Raw genomic sequence first — 20,919 nt, forward strand, 5'->3', positions numbered from 1 at the left:
ATAAACTATCATGGCAGAATCATAGAGAACCAGCAGATGGAATGAATGTCTACACACCTTTGGTCTCAGCTTCTAGAAAAGCATTGAGACAAAACACAAGAAAAGCCTTTGCTAGCGCTGTCTGGGGCTCTAGATAATGTGATTGATGCTGTCAGTCACACAGACACGACCTGTCTGTCACTCTCCTCCTGCACTAAAGCAACAAGCTCAACCTTTTAGCATTTGCAATCATGTGCTAAGTGAATCTGTTTCCAAGGCAACCTGGGTTCCTGATAAATTCCCCAGAGGTGTGAGCTGGTGAGCCTATTGTTTATTTCATTTTCAATTTGATAGATATTTTAGGAAATATAAAACAATTAACAACAGAGGTTGTAGACATATATATATATATATATATATATATATATATATATACATATATATATATATATATATATATATATATATATATAAACAATGGCTAATGACTTAACCTGAAAATGGTTAACCATCAGAAAATCTAAAATTTGTCCAAGCATTCCATTCCAACAGCTTATCCTCTGCATAGGGTGGCAGGAGAATATAGTCAGGGTTATTAACTAAAAATAATATAATTTATGTGTATATATATATATATATATATATATATATATATATATATATATATATATATATATATATATAGTACTATGAATCTACAATTTTCATAGTCATGAAAATAAAGAAAATGACTATTTTGTCGCCTATTTGTAAGTTTGGGGATCGCGAATCATTTGAATCAGTTCGTGAGTTCGGAGTGGATTCGCGAATCATCTGAGTCAGTTCGGGAGTTCGGAGCGGGATGGCGAATCATTTGGACCAGCGGGTTCGCGAATCATTTGAGTCAGTGTGGGGATCGCGAATTGTTTGAATCATTTCGGGAGTTCGTAGCGGGATCGCGAATCATTTGAGTCAGTTTGGGGATCGCAAATGATTTGAATCAGTTCGTGAGTTCGGAGCAGATTCGTGAATCATCTGAGTCAGTTCGGGAGTTCGGAGCGGGATCGCGAATCATTTGAATCAATTCGTGAGTTCGGAGAGGATTCGCTGTATATAGAATATAGAAACTCTGATAAGTATAAAAAAACAATAAAAACATGGAAATGACAAAAACACAACACAATTACTCAAACTTTAACTTGTTTAAAATGCAAAAACTAATTAAAAATACATTAGTATCTCTATACCTAATAACCCTTGAGTATATCATATTTTCTGTTAATTTCATGTGTAGAAGCTTGAGGATGTTTTTGTGGTTCCAATTTTTGTGCAAATGATTCAATAATTTTAAAAGGCATAAACGATTTAAAGAAACTTCATTTTTCATCTGGGCATAATCAGCTGAGATAATCCGAAATTCTCGTATTGCGGGCCGAAAGTCAACCAAGACTTTTACACAAAACAATATGTATATTATGATTTATTTGTGAAGTTTAAATAATATAAACAATTAAATAAAAGATGCGTATGATAATAGAAAAAAATTACAGTACTTTGATTTTACATCAGATCCAAAAAAGAAATCGCTCAGTTGCTATGGATAACCTTTTTGGCAAACCTGAAATATTTTTCGCGAGCGTCTGTTTTGCGCACATTTTGATGTAACATTTTTGGTTGTCAAAATGTTATTGTGATCTATTTGCGATGTTTAAATAATATAAAAACTTAAAGAACATATATGTAAAATAATCAACAAAAATACAATAATGCAATGCTACCTCCGATCCAAAACAGAAATCGCTCGGTTGCTATGGTTACTGCATCTGTTTTGCGCACATTTTGATGTAATGTAACATTTTTGCTTTTGTCGAAACTGTTATTGTGATCTATGTGTGACGTTTAAATAATATAAACAATGAAATAAAATGTGTATGAGAATAAAAAAATTACAGTACTTCGAATTTACTTCGAAAACAGAAATTGTTCGGTTACTATGGTTACCGCATCAGCAAACGTGTAATATTTTTGGATCGTCTGTTTTGCGCACATTTTGATGTAATGTAACATTTTCGGTTATGTCGATTTTTTTTTTTTAAGAATACGTCATTTTCTACAATAATACATGAGAGAATATGAGTAAACTTTTAAAACAAACATATTGTTTTGAGTTAATTTGGGGGCGGAGAGTACAAGCCTTAACTGAACCGAGACTTAAATTCGGTGGTTACTTCTTAAAAAAACTCCCCAATCATCGTTTTAGGTAAGTAAATGTTAGGTTAAGAATCCGTTCTCGATCCGTCGCTTCCGAAGTGTTGCGCATGCGCACAGAGAGGCTTGGAGCTGTCCAAGTGCTGAACCCGGCGCTCCATCAGCGTCAGTCATCAGAAGAGCTTCTCCAGCGCTGAAGAAACATCATTCAGCGGCAGACAGCACTGCATCCCTCATCTCTGATCGCTCGTTCCGTTCCCGCTGCGTCTGGTTCGAGCGCACAATGGTTTTGGACGCTTTGGGGACGCGCACTAGCGGATCCGCGGCGTGTCGGTGTCGTTTCCTTCACACAGATGAACCATGAGATTGTGGGCTGAAGGGACTTCACCTGCGGAATCCTCCGGCTGTGTTTTAGCTCGGAAGAAAACGCGACTGGCGTTCGTTCTGAGCCCATGAGGGAGCGCGAGCGAAGCCAGAGGAATGACTCGCCCTTCTGTAAAACTCCTCACAACTTTACTCGCGTGCTTGATAGAAATGCACAACTTCAGGTACGTGCTTCACTTCTTCAGCTGTTAAGCATCAACTGTTTAGGGCTTCTAAACAGCCCGACATTAGTAACACAAGGACGTTTATAAAGCGCAGAAGCGCGAAGAGCGATCCTAGCGCGCGTTGCCATGACAATAAAAGAATGCTCGGATTAAAAACAGAACGTCAATTCAAATTCGAATTCGTGCGGAACAATGAAGATTCCATTCGATTTGTGTGATTATATGAGTAGAGGAAGCTCAATGTCTCAGTCACTGAGGTTTTTAGTACACAAATAGCATTGCTCTTTTGATTTCAAATATCTACTTCAAAACACATTTTAATTAGAATATTTGTGTGAATTCTGTATCATCTAGAGTCATATTTGCGTAACAGATGAAACCACACTGACTTACATGAAGACAAAAACCACTACAAAGATGGGTGATCGTAAACGTAATGAACTGAAACTGTCACATATTAGATTGATTATGATATGACATTTTTGCTGTTTATTTTATTTGTGTCAATAGTGTGACAACATGCCCCGCTATGAGGGTCAAATAATGTTAAACGATCCGTATCTCATTTTCTGAACAAAGGTAGCGTGTTAAATAACTTGATTGTAGTTTATATTGTGTCTATATATATGTGTGTCTATATTGAAATTGACATTCAAAAATAAAAAAACAAGCTGCACTGTACTGCAGTGGAGTAAAAGTGTGACAACTAGACCCGCTCTATTACCTCAATTCATTCTCTAGGACAAAGAGCCTCAAGTGCATTGATATAAAATAAATAAATTTTATTCTACTTAATTCTATTGATGATGTTAATTTGCTAAGTGGTTTTCTTATATTATAACATTGCCAAAAACAGTTGTGTTAACATTAACATTAACATATAAAAATTATAACCATAAAGAACGTTAATAGTAAGTTTCCAGAATAAGAGAATGGTTTGTGATGTTTCTTTGTGTCTCAGGATAACGGCAGGAAAAGAGTACGAGAGATTAACGGGACGTGAATCTTCATCTGCAATGTCTCCCTCTGATTTCCTGGACAAACTGATGGGCAGAACGTCAGGTTACGACGCACGGATAAGACCCAACTTTAAAGGCATGACACCACTGAAAATAAACTTCACTTCACTGCTGTTCTCATGCATGTGATTACCAGCATTCAAACATTCTGATGCAGCTTTATCATACTGATTCAGATTCAGAGTTATTTTTACAAACAATGCTGCAAGTGTAATAACATATAATAATGATAATAATAACATGATGCACCGATTAATTCGTTGAATCAATTACAAATTAATCACACATCAATTTGTGTGATTACACATAAAACAGTGTATATTACAGTGTATATTTTATTACAGATAAACCAAGGTGGACATGTCTTTGTTTTCAGAAACTGCATCTGAAGTGGCATTTAGGTGCATTTACAGTGCAATTAGAATTGAATAAATAATGCTACGAGGTTAATGGGCTTCAAATGGACATTAATTGGTTAAAAAATGATTACTTAATTATGAAAATATGAAACGGACACTGAATCATTGTCTCACTTGATTCATTAAAACAGCTGATTCATTCAGAAATGAAGTGACTATCCTTATGAAGGAGTCACTGAATCATTGTCGCGCTTGAATCATTCAAACAGCTGATTCATTCAGAAACGACTCAAGCGACTGTCCTTATGAAGGAGACACTGAATCATTGTCGCGCTTGAATCATTCAAACAGCTGATTCATTCAGAAACGACTCAAGCGACTGTCCTTATGAAGGAGACACTGAATCATTGTCGTGCTTGAATCATTCAAACAGTTGATTCATTCAGAAATGAAGTGACTGTCCTTATGAATCAATCACTGAATCACTGACTAACTTGATTCATTAAAAAATGTGGATTCACACTCAACAGTTCTGCTGACAAAAACCCATATAGTGTGATTTTTTTGCACTCACATGTTGAATTTTAGGTTCATATAACTGCATTCTAATATCAGCTGCATCAATGTAGGATGACATAGAGGTCTGGGCTGCGTTTCACTAAAGCATCGGAAGCAGAAGTACATTGTAAACCCACTGAAACCAACTCAGGCTTATGATGCTTTTGGGAAACACAGTCCTGGGTGGTGCATTTAATGCATTTTAACACACAACAGCATGAATCAAAAGCATAATAAGTTAATAACATTAAGATGTTGCTTTCAGACCTGTTGTCCTGTAAGCGTTTGCCCTTGACCTGACTTTGTCTGTCCGGCGAGAGCTGGCCGTTCCTCTGGACGAGCGTCTGTTTAATGACCTGGAACACAAACATATTCAGTCAGTTATCTTCTGGTGCTCTGGGGAACACGGCTCAGTGAAACATGTTCAGCCAACCTTCAGCTTCACACTCACATATCTCACCCCAATATAACAAAACCCAATAGATTATTCATGCAGAAATGATCTAAACATATAAATCCTCTTAAAAAAATAATTCAGTAACTCGTTTGTTTAAATTAGTTAATGCATTAGTTATTATTAGTTAGTTATTAGCTATTATTAATCTTTTTAATAGTTGAATACTATTGTTCATTATTAGTGATATTTCACAGTGAGATAACTAAAGTTAGCTTAGATTAATAAAGGTTGTAGAAGTATTATTGTTCGTTCATGTTAATAATGTAATTTCTTGTCAATCTTTAATGAAACCATCAGAATCTTAATATATTCTACATTTTCTTTTTGCACAATATTGTTTCTCTGTTGTTGTTTTTTCTCAATTACAGCAGTAATAATTTAGAATGTAATGTGCATAATTGATTACATTAATTTTACAATGCGTAAAAAAAGTAAAATATAGTTAATTGTTAGTTTTTGTTTTAATTACAGCAGTAAGTTAATTTAGTAAGAGTAATTGTTGGATATGCATAATTGGTAAAATTAACTGAATAAAAAAAATCTTAACATAGACTTAATTTTCTTTATGCAGAATATTATTCATTACTTCTTTGTTGATTTTGAGGTGAAATATGCCTGAGACAATAATTGACAAAACACAATTTAATCAAAAAAAAAAAAAAAAAATACTCAATAATAACATTTTTTATTTCATTTTGAAGTGCAAGTAAAAAACTAAAAGTTGCATTATATATTACTTTTAAATATCTAAAAGAGTATCTTGATACTAAATAACACAGGTATACTATATACTCACTATATTAGTTCCTCGTGCAGTATTGAGGAGGTTTCTATAAGAGAACTGTAGTGTGTGTTGGAAGTGAAAGGCGGATGGAGTAATGAACAGCGTCCTCGTTCATCTGCTCTATTATTGAACAGTCTCGTTCTTGATTTGTTTCTGAAGGCCGCTCTTAAAGCTGAAAGCGTCTGTCTGTTTCTCCTCGGCTCAGCAGCAGACGAGCGCCAGCTTTGATTCAGCTCGGTTTGGCGTGGATGTGTGTTTGTGCCCAGGAGTGATTAAAACACAATCTTGTTAGAAAACATTCACGAGGTTCAGAATCCCTCCGAGGCGCATCTAATGGATTATTTTTAGAAATCTGCACCTAGAGAACCTTAATAAACTCCTTTCTTGATTCTTAACATGCATGACAGGCTACAATCTGCTCCAAAAACCACGCTGTGGGGCACAGATTCACAATACGTTACAATGCTTTACTTCTCGTGTTAAATGTTTTCAATCTGCATGAAGCATTTCAGAGCAAACACATACATGTTAAAATATTTACACTGATTCATTTAGCTGAAGTGAATTACTAATGAAGGATTAAACAGAAATCAAGAAACTGGAGTGTAGATTATAACTGTTAATATATGCAATCAAATATTGTTAAAAGACAATTAATATACATTGAGTTACAATACTGTATGAGGATGCATTCAATTGATCAAGTGTCAGTAAAGCAGTTTTTAATTGTTAACTAAAATTTTAACCTTTTTTTTTTGGTAATTGAAAAAAAGCTAAAATAAAATGTTAAGTTAAATAATATATAATTCATTCCTATTCATTAATATAAGAAATATAAGTTACTCAAAAGGCAGTTGATGTACATTATTTCAGTTACATGATTATGCAAGGATGCATTAAATTGATCAAAAGTGTCAGTAAAGCAGGGGTTACTATTTTTAAGTAAAAAAATAAATTATTAAAACATTTCTGCTAATTGAAATAATGTAGATAAAAAATATTAAATTAAATGTTACCTAGGCATTTAAATGAAATTAAGGCACTTAAAGGATAAACTGGAAATAAATGAAACTAGATCTAAAACTGAAATATATAAGAAAAAATTAAAAATAAATAAAATGACAAAAGAACATAAATCCTAAAAAGATAATAGCTTATATAAATAAAAACTAATTCAAAATATGATAAAAATATATATATATATATATATATATATATATATATATATATTTTAATCATATTTTGAAATAGTTTTTATTTATATAAGCTATTATCTTTTTGATAATATATATACATATATAGTATATATAAATAATTGTAAAATAGCACCGCAGTAAAGATATTTCTAATATTATAAAATATTTCTATTTTAAATAAATGCTGTTCTTTTAAATTTTCTGTTCATCTGTGAATCCTGAAAAATAAAATGTATCACAGTTTCTACAAAAATATTGTGCAGCATGACTGTGTTCAACATTGATAATAATCAGAAATACTCACTGAGCAGTAAATCATCATATTTTCATGATTTCTGAAGATCATGCGACACTGAAGACTGGAGGAATGATGCTGAAAATACAGTGGAGCATCACAGAAATAAATTACACTTTAACACGGATTCACACAGAAAACAGCTGATTTAGATTATAATAATATTTCAAAATTTTTTACTATATTTTTAAATCAAATGAATGCAGCTTTGCTGAGCAGAAGAGACTAAATCGGATACTGCATGTCATCTGACTCTGAAAGGTGATTTTAACATGATCATGTTGTTGTTGTTCTCTGTTGTCTGCAGGTCCTCCTGTGAACGTCACCTGCAATATCTTCATCAACAGCTTCGGCTCCGTGACAGAAACCACTATGGTCAGTGTTTGTCATCACCTCTTTACTTTACTAAAGGGACACATTGACAGGAATTATTATCCATTTACTATTCTTACTGTGTGTTGCTGTTGCACATAATCTCTAACTGCACATAATCACATAACAGCGCATTGATGTTGCACTGAAACATTCCCTCAGTGTTTCTCAAAGCGCTTCTGTTTTAATAATTCAGATGGAGAGTGTTTGATTGATTCGAGTCATGTTTGGAGATTTCCAGACGCTTCAGGCGTAAACAATTCCCAGATCTAGAGTCAGCTCTCATTCTTCTTTCCCAAGGAATATTCCTGAGATCCGAACTCATCTCCAGCGGATATTAAAGAGCAACACCAGAGCCGCTGCTTTGATCAAACGCTCATGTTGTTTACATGTTTCTGAGCAGCCAGTCACACAAGGACACTAATGAACCGTACAGAGAATACTGAATACGACAAGAGCTTTAATGATTCTGGACAAAATAGCATTAAAATGATGTGAAGGAAAAAAAACACTCATTTATGATTTTATATATTTTATTAGTTTTTAAAATAATGATTTCTAAAATACAAAAATAAATGTTATGCACCTTTAGATTATTTCCTTTTTTTGTGTGTAAACTATCCTAAAAACTAGAATATATTTAGATTTATATAAAGAAAGATGTACAAAATATTAAATAATATATAATATTTAATACTTAGTTTTTATTTTTATTGTATAAATTGCATTATATATATATATATATATATATAAAATATTATATATATATAAAATATTATATATATATATATATAAAATATTATATATATATATATATATATATATATATAAAATATTATATATATATATATATATATATATATATATATATATATATAAAGAGAACCTGCTTTGAACTCCCGAACTGACTCAAATGATTCGCGATCCCCAAATTGACTCAAATGATTCGCGATCCCGCTACGAACTCCTGAACTGATTCAAATGATTCGCGATCCCCAAATTGACTCAAATGATTCGCGATCCCGCTCCGAACTCCCGAACTGCTTCAAATGATTTGTGATCCCCAAACTGATTTAAATGATTCGCGATCCCCAAATTGACTCAAATGATTCGCGATCCCGCTACGAACTCCCGAACTGATTCAAATGATTCGCGATCCCCAAATTGACTCAAATGATTCGCGATCCCGCTACGAACTCCCGAACTGATTCAAATGATTCGCGATCCCCAAATTGACTCAAATGATTCGCAAACCTGCTCCGAACTCCTGAACTGATTCAAATGATTCGCGATCCCCAAATTGACTCAAATGATTCGCGATCCCGCTACGAACTCCCGAACTGATTCAAATGATTCGCGATCCCCAAATTGACTCAAATGATTCGCGATCCCGCTACGAACTCCCGAACTGATTCAAATGATTCGCGATCCCCAAATTGACTCAAATGATTCGCGATCCCGCTACGAACTCCTGAACTGATTCAAATGATTCGCGATCCCCAAATTGACTCAAATGATTCGCGATCCCGCTCCGAACTCCCGAACTGCTTCAAATGATTTGTGATCCCCAAACTGATTTAAATGATTCGCGATCCCCAAATTGACTCAAATGATTCACGATCCCGCTACGAACTCCCGAACTGACTCAAATGATTCGCGATCCTGCTACGAACTCCCGAACTGGCTCAAATGATTTGTGATCCCCAAACTGATTTAAATGATTCGCGATCCCCAAATTGACTCAAATGATTCGCGATCCCGCTACGAACTCCCGAACTGACTCAAATGATTCGCGATCCTGCTACGAACTCCCAAATTGACTCAAATGATTCGCGAACCCGCTACGAACTCCCGAACTGACTCAAATGATTTGCGATCCCAATACACATAATGCTATAAAAGTGTGCACATCGAGAGAAATAAACAGCAGATGTTCATGTTATCAACTTCTTTAACTTGAGCAAACGCTGCTAATACACATACATTTGTTAATAAAGTAAATAAAACGAAAACATGAATGTTTTAATGCTACGGAATAGAAATAAACGATCCACTCCAAAGTCTCTGCTCATCATGACAGGATCTGGATCAGTGAGCTACGTCTTGGGCCGATGACGTCACTTCCATGGAGGCATGTTGTACACGCCCCCGTCCACTGACTCCGCCCCCACGTCAAAACAGTGCCACAAAGAGAGACGTGCGAAAAGTGAAGCGCAAAGGAAAAATGCTATCACAAGCTCAAACTAGACTGACACGCAAAATAAAAGCAGCGCTGCAAATAAATTAATAGATATGATAATAGATATTTCATTTGTTTTGCAATTCTTATTTTTTGTTTGCAAAAAGCAAATGTATTTTCCTCAATACTTTAAATAAAATGTTTTAAATTTGTTTTTGTATATTTTAAACAAGGTAAATCTTTCTGATTTATTAAAATAAAAAGTCACATGGATTTTTCTGGGCTAAGCCCCGGATCTCCACTCACCCTAGAACCACCCCTGTGTATTATGTATGTATAATAAATTGCTAACTGTAACAAAATACTTCTAATACATTTTTTGAAGAAAATGCATGCACAAAATGATGTTTCTTATCTTTGTGCTTCGTCAGTTAATTAGCTTGATTTCTATAGGCTTTTTGTTAATGCTGTTATTTGCTTGTAATGAATGGAACAGAAAGTCTGGCCAATATTTTCCTTCAACAGCATTTTCAAAGCGCTTCCTCTCATGAAAACCTTGCAAGGCGTTGGATTTCTATAGTTGAGCTCAACTCTGAACAAAAGCGCACACAAACGCTTATAAAGTCACTCAGTGGCTTTGCTTTCCATGTTCTGATGAACAGAAATAGTTAGTTCACCCAACTATTACAATTCTGATCTTGATTCAACTCCTTTTGAAGTTTAATAATCAATTAGTTTTTATTAAACACACTGATTAGTCCTAACAAACCAGACATCAATGAAAGCTTATTGATTCAGCTTTCAGATGATGCAAACATCTCCATTATGACTGGTTTTGTGCTTCAGTTCAATGGAGGTTGTGTAAATGTGCTCACTGTGACTGATTCTGGTGTCTCAGGACTACAGGGTGAACATCTTCCTCCGTCAGAAGTGGAACGACCCTCGTCTGGCCTACAGCGAGTATCCCGACTCGTCTCTGGATCTGGACCCGTCCATGCTGGACTCCATCTGGAAACCGGACCTGTTCTTCGCCAACGAGAAGGGAGCCAACTTCCACGACGTCACGACGGAGAACAAGCTCCTGAGGATCTTCAAGGACGGCACGGTTCTGTACAGCATCAGGTAGATGAGGATGAGGATGAGGATGATTAACACACTCCTGCGGTCTCGGATTGAGAGTTTAGTCAGAGCTCTTCTAGAGAGACTGGTGTCAGATCGTGAGAGATTGAGCTAAATAGAAATATAAAAAAATGAATAAAAATGATAAAAGCATAAAATTAAAACGAAACAAAAAGACGTTAAGTACAAAAAAAGATTAAATCTAATTTTAAAAAAAATGTCAAAAGCATTATAAAAAATTACTAAACTAAAATTTAAATGAAAACTGAAATAAAAATAGCTAAATATAAGATTAAAAACCTAAACAAAATGAGAAATGTTGTCTTTTAAACCAACTGACAATAAAACAATTATGAATAGATTTTACAGAGGTTAAAAAAATGACTAAAAAAATTAAAATGAAATCTGAAATAAAATAAGTATTAGATGGAAACCTAAACTTTTTTTTATAAATATTTTAAATATATATTTTTTTTTAAATTTGAAGTACTAAAATTACTTAAAACAAAATAAAAATAAATTAAGGTAACATAAAACACTACTAAAAGTGACAGAAGCTATTAAAATAAAAGCTTAATGGAAATGGAAAAGAAATGATTAAAAACAGATTTGATATTAAAATTAATTATGGAAACTAAAATCGAAATGAAAAGTAAAAAGAAACAAGGAATAAAAAATTACAAAAGCACATGAAATGACAAAGTAAAGCTGAAATAAAATTTATGAAAATTAAATAATGAATGAAAAACTAAAAAATCTAAACAAATGAAAGCTAAATAAATAATAAAAAAATAAAAGGTAATTCAAAATATGAATAAATACTATAACAATATACAAAAACAACACTAACACATTGAAAAATATAGCATTGTTTCATTTATAATCTACCTTAAGTTTTATAATAGTTATGAAAAGTTATAGCACAAAATAAATCACAAATTGTGCTCTGTTCATAGCTTTATTTTCTTAAAGACACTGTCTGCATCATGTTGAAGATCTTCAGGTCTAGATCTCAGAAACACTGAACTAGAACCGAATCCCAAACAGAAATATCTGACTGGTGCTCAAGCAATAGTTCAACTGTATGTTCTCCAGTGATATCTGTCTGGAGCGAGCACGAGATCTCTGAAGCTCTTACTGAAGTGTAACCTCACCTTTATTTTGATATGATGCTGTCCTAGTTTCCATCAGCTCTGAATTCATGCATAAGTCATAGAGAAGTGTGCGGTCACATGACTCGGTGTGATGCACACACACACACACACACACACACACACACACACAGACACAGACACAGACACACACACACACACGTGTAACACAGCGTGTGTTTGTCACATCTGTAGGCTGACGTTGATCCTGTCGTGTCCGATGGATCTGAAGAACTTCCCGATGGATGTTCAGACCTGCACCATGCAGCTGGAGAGCTGTGCGTACTTCATTCACACTGCTTCATCTTCACTTCACTCATCTCATCTTTGTTTTGGTCAGTTTTATTAATGTCTATATTGTTTTTATTACTTCTCATTAAAATTTTTGGTTCATTATTTTATTTCACCATATTTGTACTCCATTTTATAGTCATATTTTATGTTTAAACTTTAATTTTAGATCAAGTTTTTGTTGGTTTTATTTGTGCCTATATTGTTTTCACAGTTTCTTATTTCAGTTTTTAGTAGAAATTCCTATTTTTATGATATTTTTTTATATTTTGTATCAGTTTTACTTTAATTTTTTCCTGTTTTCATTAAATTTTTGGTTAGTTTCAGAAATGTTGTTGTTTTTTAAACATGTCTATTTACTGTAGTTTATTATTTCAGTTTTTGTTATTTTTAATTTTATAAATATTTTGATTTGTTTTCTTTTATTTGCCATTTTTATTTACATTTTATTTGAAATTGTAGTCATAATGTGTATTTAGTCAGTTTTTCTACTGTTTACATTTTTATTTTTTTTTAACTATGATATTTATTAATGTTTTAATTAGTTTTTATTTAAAATTATATTTCTATATTTTATAGTTTTATGATATTTGGTAATATTTTGATTAGTTTTATTTTAATTCTAATTTAGTTATTTAAAAAATTTTTACATTATATTTATTAATATATAGATTTTTTTTATATTCCAACTTTCTTTTTTTATTTCAAAGTTTTAGTCACTTTGTTGTACTTTTTGTCGGTTCTATTTATCTATTTTTATTTTATTTTGATTTTGTTTAGCTATTTTCAGTTATTTTTTAGTTTTATAAAAGGTATTATTATTTTTAATTGGTCTCTATCTTTACATTTATTGTTTTCATTTTCATATTAATTAAAGTTTTAATAATTTTGTTGTGGATTTTTGTTTGTTTTTTAATATGCCTATTTTTTTTTTGTTTTCCAGTTATTTTCAGTGTTAGTAAGCGTAGGTACTTGACCTTAAACTAACAGACTGAAGCTGAGAGTGTGTTGTTATTCTGCAGTCGGCTACACGATGAACGACCTGATCTTCGAGTGGCTTGATAAAGGTCCAGTGCAGGTCTCTGAGGGTCTGACCTTACCTCAGTTCATCATCAGAGACGAGAAGGAGCTGGGATACTGCACCAAACACTACAACACAGGTCTGAACCAATCACTGTTCTGCTCTCACATCACTAACTACGGCTTCTAAGATGATTCCTAGTTTGTCTTAATCAGCAGAAACACACACAGACACATGATTCCTGTCTGAATCTGAGCTGCATTAATAACAATACGATCAGTTATTTTAGGACTAATCCTAAAGAGACAGAATAGAGTGCAAACATGAGTCTGAATCTTTCAGAAACTGATTACAAAGAAACACTGAATTAAACATGACATTTTACTTCTAAAATGGATTTTAATTAGTCGTACTGATTATTTTATTTACATCTTTTTACAATGCATAGTTTAATACTTTTTGTTTCCATTTATTTTTGTTATTTTAGTATTTAGTATTTATTTAAACCAGAGTTATTTTAGTCTCACTGAGATACTATTAGAGATTTAATTAATGTTATGAATTTGATTGTATTTTTATATTGCCATGTTAAAGTTTTAGTATTTTTATTTTTTTATTTGTTGTTTTTAAAATGTCTATATTTTTTTTTTACTAACGTTACATTTTTTTGTAATTTCTTAAGTTAAAATGAATGAAAATGAGAAATTTTGCCTTCAAAACCTGCTGAAATATTAAAAATATTTCAGTTAACATTTATTTCAATCAACACTTTTTATATTTAAATATTCTTTATTTTAGTTCAAGCTTTTTTATTACATGAACTTAAAATAGATGAAAATTAGAAATTTTACCTTAAAAACCTCCTGAAAAAAAAAATGTTTTTGATATTTAATTTCAGATAACATTTTTATTTCAAGTAAAAAAAATTATATTATTTACATTTTTTTTATTTTGATTTGAGTTTTTTATTACATGAACTTAAAATTGATGAAAATGAGAAATTTTGCATAAAAAACATGCTGAAATAATAAAAAAAAAATTTAATTTCAGTAAACATTTTATTTCAAGCAGCAATTTTTTATATTTAAATATTTTTTATTTTAGTTTGAGCTTTTTTATTACATGAAGTTAAACTAATTTAAAATGAGATTTTTTTTCAGTTAACATTTATTTAATTTCAAGAAGGAATTTTGATATTATTGTATTATTTATGTTTTACACATATTTCCTCTCCTGTGCATTTGTAAGTGAAAATGTATTTCTCGTCATCTGGGATGGCACTCAAGAACAAACTCACACGCTCCCTTCAGTGATCTCTCTGTGTGTGTGTGTGTGTGTGTGTGTGTGTGTGTGTGTTCAGGGAAGTTCACGTGCATCGAGGTGAAGTTCCTGCTGGAGAGACAGATGGGTTATTACCTGATCCAGATGTACATCCCCAGCCTCCTGATCGTCATCCTCTCCTGGGTCTCCTTCTGGATCCACATGGACGCAGCTCCAGCGCGGGTCGCTCTGGGCATCACCACCGTCCTCACCATGACCACACAGAGCTCCGGCTCACGGGCCTCGCTGCCCAAGGTCAGAGGTCACCGCTCACACCCCCACATCACCTCAGTATGAGAGCAGAGAACAGGACACCATCAACCAGTCATCAACAAACAACGCATTCAGTCATTTCACTATCACTGAGACATTAATGTAGTTTGGCGATGCGGCATTGTGTGCGAGACTGAAATGAACATATTTATTCATTTGTATTAAAGTTTAGTCATTATTCTGTCATTTTTCATTCAATCGTATAACTGGGTGTAGTTCACAGGTTTCAAACACAGATTTAAATAATAGCCCTGGGGAAAATATTCAGATTTCATACATTTTCTTTTTTTTTTTTATTCACAATTATTTCTGATTTAGTAAATATGTCAAAACAAAATTTCTTCTCTGCAAAAAAAAAAAAAAGAAAGAAAAAGAAAAATGTTCATGTTAATTCAGGTTTTAACTGTGAAAACCATTATATTATGACAGAATCAATGAGTGACTCATAAATCTCTTTATTATGAAAATAAATGTTTTACTCAATTTTTTTATTATTTCTAATTTATTAAATATAGTTCTAATAAATCTACATTTTTATTGCAGTTTGTAATTTTTATTCAAATTTTAACTATTTTGTTTATTTTCCAAAAGAGAGATTAGAAAATCATTAAGTTATTAAAGCATAAATCTGTTTATTTATTATTACAAATGTTTACATTTATACATTTCTAGTAATTTAGCACAAATATTTATTCATTTTACAATTAATTATTTCTAATTAATTTACTTATTTTTTCACAAAAAAAAAAAAAAAAAAACAATAACAAAAATCAGGTAAACACTAATGAAATTGATTTATTTTACATATTTACTAAATTAGAACAAAATAACAGTTAAAGAAAAAAAAATACTGTAAATGATAAAAACATTAATTTCTTGATTGTGTAACCCGTTTCCTTATAATAGCACCACGGTATCAAGAAGTCACTAAAGCATAAATCTGCTTATTTGTAGAGATTTATATTTCATAATGAGTTTCAGACGGATAATTAGTTCATTGTTGTGAATGAGACGCAGATGAAGCGTTACACATGAAAGGGAACATGAATATGAAAACTACAGAAGCGGAGAACACAATTACCAGGGTTTTGTGTTTCATAACCCATAATGCAAATCACCTTCGCCTCTAATCGCTGCTTGTCTCAGGTTTCAGTGCCTTATAACATGACGATATATAGCTTTAGCCTGTTTCACCCTCATACGACGCATGTGTCATTAGGTTCATTAATCATCAGCATTATTTGGAAATCAAAGCGCTCATTACCAGACGGAGAATAATCCCATAATCCTGCAGGAGCTCGTCTCTCTGCGAGATCGACTCATTCAGCTGAAATCACTGCAGAAACATAACCATTATCAGCCGCTAACACACAGGTCACAGTATACATCTCATGTGTGAAGGAAAACTAAACATAACTCACGCTTTTAGGACGTTATTTATTAGCAAATAAAATTCAATCAGTTAAATCAAATAAAATAGATAAATATGCTGCTTTAATATATAAAAATGTTCTAGTTAAATAAAGATAAATAATATATTTTAATATTTTGTTATACATATATATATAATTTTATATTATCATAAAAGCAATTTTACTATGTTAATGTTTTAAACAGTTTTAGTCAAAAATATATAAATAAAAATAAAATGGAAAAACTTGCTATGTTCTATTTATTAAATAAATCATTAATAAATAAATATGAATGAAACAATTAAATTATTTATACATATAATTTCTATTTTACAAATAGTATTAAATGATTTTTACTAAAAATACAATATGATTTAAAAACATGTATTTGGCATGTAATCTTACTAAATAAAAAATGAAATGGAAAACAATTTTTAAATTATTTATACATATAATCTTTATTTTACAAATAGTATTTAATATGATTTTTACTAAAAATTTATAATTTAAAAAATATAATCTTACTAAATAAAAAAGAATAGGTATTTCCTTTATATTTAATATATTAAATAACTAAAAAATATATTTTTATTAAGTTAAAAATTTATTTTATATACCTTTTATTTATTTTATTTTCTAAATAAATATTTACTTGAACATTGTTTATACATATACTTTAACCACCTATTTATTGATATATAGAGAGAGTTGTGGTCTACTGTATTTGAGAGTGAACACAGATGAGTATTTGACAGAGTTACTGACAGTGGCGTGGTCTGTGCAGGTCTCTTATGTGAAGGCGATAGACGTCTGGATGGCGGTGTGTTTGCTGTTCGTCTTCGCCGCTCTGCTGGAGTACGCCGGAGTTAACTTCGTCTCCAGACAGCAGAAGGAGTTTCTGCGGCTCAAACGAAGACAGAGACGAAACCAGAAGGTGACGAAACACTGACAGATGCAGCTATGATCAGGGCTTGACAGGGTTCAGCATCTTTAGTCTGAAGCCCATCAGCTCGAGGAGAAATTAACACCAGAGTCAATTACTGATCACTCAATCAGAGGCTTCATAATCCACTCGCTTTACTTCAGCATCTCAGACGCTTTACTCCGTAATTACTCATAAACATGAAGGAATTGCTCAGATTTAAGGCTTCAGTGGGACAAAAATAACATTAAGGGAGTAAATCATCCAGTAATTAAAAATCTGTCATATTTACTCAGCCACATGTTGAACCAAACTTTATTTCTTCTCTGGGACAAAAACAGATATTTATCAAAATATGTAAAAAAAAATAAAATAAATAAATGTACATATACACATACATATATATATATGTGTGTATATTTAGATTTTAGAAATATATATATATATATATATATATATATATATATATATATATATATATATATATATATATAAATAAATAAATAAATATAATTATTTCTAAATGTATATATTTAAATAACATAAAAAGTGGATTTATATTTAATGTTTTCATAAAATAAAAAATATAAACTTTTGTGTTATTTAAATGTAAAATATATATTTTTTATTCTATAAAAAAACATTTTTTATATCTATATAATAAATTTATAAAAATAAAAAAGTTAATTATAATTAAATTTTTAATTGTGTCTTTTATTTAACATCTTTATTTTTGTTCCAGAGAAGAAAGTTAATAAATAAATCATGACAGATTTTTAATTATTGGATAACATTTTTTCCCCAATAATTATGTTTAATTTTATCAATATATATAATCACCATCTACTTTCATTGTTATTTAAATTATTTATAAAATATATATAAAATAAATATATTTATAAATAAAAATATTTGTAAATAAAATAAAAATATAAAATTTACATATTTTAAAACAAATTCCCAATGAAAGGGAAATATACATAAATATACTTTAAAACGAATAGACATAACTGACAATAAAAGTGGATGGTGATTTTTACAATCAACCTTTAAAAAAAAAAAAGCCATTTAATTACCATTAAAAACATTATAAAAACAATAAAATGAGTGAATGTGATCATCTTCATCAAAACCAGTTTTACAGTATAGTTAGCTCGTGTATGCAAATGCAATATTGTTATTAAATGCAACCATATTGTAAAGCTCTAGAACTTAAATATCAATCTTTTAAACTACGCCACTAAAGAAAGACAATAATAACAGAAAGGTCTAGCAGGGTTATCGCTCCATTAATTTTAGACAAACACATTTGCCCCTGAAGCTTGAGAAGCCTGGACACCTGAGACAGAGAAGAAGAGGAGCTGCAGGCCGATGAAACGCAGCGCTAATCGACTGAAGATCATCTGCCCTGCAGAGAAACTATTAAACATTAAGACATGGTTTCATCACACCTTGAGCTCACTCAGAGCTACATTAGTTGTGTGGGATGTTTAAGTTGCTTAAGTCGCATTAATATTGATGCTAGAAAGCTGTTGTTGGAATTTTGGAAACAAATTGTGATTTAGTTGCAGTCATAGAACTCTGACAAAAAAGCCATTTAGTTTTAGTCATATTTTAGTGAATCTGAATTGTTTTGGTTTTAGTCGACTAAATATAATACAAATTTAGACTGAAACTAGAGTAGCTCTGAATCTAAATGCTTTGGTTAAATTGTAATGCATTATTATTTTTTTTTATATTATTTCTGTTTTGGTTATTTTAGTACATCAGGTTAAACTAAAGCTTAAATTAAGACTGTATGTTGTCCTTTTCTCTCGAAAGGATGATGGCACAGTGTGCATTGTCTTATATGCTAAGCTTAATGGTTTCTCATGCACACATTAAAAAAAAAGTCTGTATTTTGTAATTTATGCAAAGGTCCTTAAGGCTATGCAATAAAGAAAATGAAGCAAAATACACAAATAATATCTAGACTGTGTTTCTGATTAAATAAAGCAGTAATTGAGGCCATAAAATCATGAGTATAAACAAAAAAAAACAAAAAAAAACACAAACATGACACTTAAATTAAATAATTTTATAAATACACTGATTTATTCATTAATGTGTAATATGTAATGTTTTTTAAACAAATTATAAGATCTAAAACATTTTCTGAATTTTTGCAACTATTTTACTTTAGACCATTTACAAATTTTAAATCAAAACAAAATGTAAAAAAAAAAAGAATTCTGAATATTATAGTTTTTTTTAAATGCAGCAATTGCTAAATAGTTTATTTATAGTAATTGTCAAATCTTCAATGTACTGTCATTATAAAATAGCTTTATTACTGGTTTAATTCTTACAAATAAGTTAGAATTTAGAAAACAAACCAAAATTTAAAATATCGGTTATCAGAATATCGGTTATCGGCTGAATTATCGGCAAATCGGATATCGGCAAAAATCCAATATTGTGCGTCCCTGATAAAAACTAAATAGGTGTTTTTAGGTGTTTCCAGACTAAGGGTCTGGAAATGCAAATATTTTTCAATACTCTGCTTTATTTTTTCCGTAATTTTCCTGTTTGTGTTTTTGAATGCACAGGAGGAGGAATTACAGGACGGCCGTCTGCATTTCTCCGGATATAACACCGTGTCCTGTGGGAACGTGAAGGACGGGACCACGGTCAAAAACACGCAGACGAACGCCAATCCGCCGCCGGCCGTCCCGAAGGACACAGACATGAACCGCAAGAAGTTTGTGGACCGAGCGAAGAGGATCGACACGGTGTCACGCGCCGCCTTCCCTCTGGCCTTCCTCATCTTCAACGTCTTCTACTGGATCACCTACAAGATCATCCGACACGAGAGCGCTGGCAAAACCTGACGCAGACACAGCATCTGACCTGCTTTCTACAGACGGTTTCCTACCAGACGCTGTTTTATACCACTGTCTTTGGGATGGTTTTTATGGATGGAGTCGTCACTCTTCTCCTCTTTCTAATCACAGCTGAACATGTTTTACTGCACAAACACAATGTTGTGGATTAATGAGGACGTCCAGGTTATATCTCACCCACAAATCAATGGAAATACTACAAATTATTAAAATGCTATAGTAAAAAGATGGTAAATATAATGTAATAAAATGTTCTATAATTAAATTAAAAATTATATTTGAATAATTCAAATAAAATTCTAATAATAATAAAAAAAAACACATTAGTTATTTATATATATATATATATATATATATATATATATATATATATATATATATATATATATATATATATATATATATTAGGGGTGTAACGGTTCACAAAATTCACGGTTCGGTTCGATACGATACACTGATGCCACGGTTCGGTTCGGTTCGGTTCGATACGTTTTAGATACAGCAAAATGTAAAAACATCTCAACTTTTCAGAATGCCGCAAGCGCACCGCGGGTCATGTGACAAGAACCAACCAATCAGCTTCATCCTTTCCCGT

At 31.8% G+C, this 20,919-nt stretch overlaps 1 protein-coding gene across 1 annotated transcript; it reads left to right on the forward strand.

Annotated features, from left to right (window-relative positions):
- The first annotated feature begins 2,282 nt into the window (after positions 1–2,282).
- Positions 2,283–20,647, forward strand: glra2 (glycine receptor, alpha 2). Its single transcript, XM_052565113.1, has 9 exons — positions 2,283–2,714; positions 3,676–3,809; positions 7,690–7,757; positions 10,832–11,055; positions 12,399–12,481; positions 13,517–13,654; positions 14,876–15,090; positions 17,305–17,454; positions 20,031–20,647. The coding sequence occupies exons 1-9, from the start codon at positions 2,647–2,649 to the stop codon at positions 20,310–20,312; spliced, it is 1,362 nt and encodes a 453-aa protein (XP_052421073.1). The 5' UTR covers positions 2,283–2,646; the 3' UTR covers positions 20,313–20,647.
- Positions 20,648–20,919: the final 272 nt, after the last annotated feature.

This window comes from Carassius gibelio, chromosome B9, assembly GCF_023724105.1.
Source record: "Carassius gibelio isolate Cgi1373 ecotype wild population from Czech Republic chromosome B9, carGib1.2-hapl.c, whole genome shotgun sequence".
NCBI lineage: Eukaryota > Metazoa > Chordata > Actinopteri > Cypriniformes > Cyprinidae > Carassius > Carassius gibelio.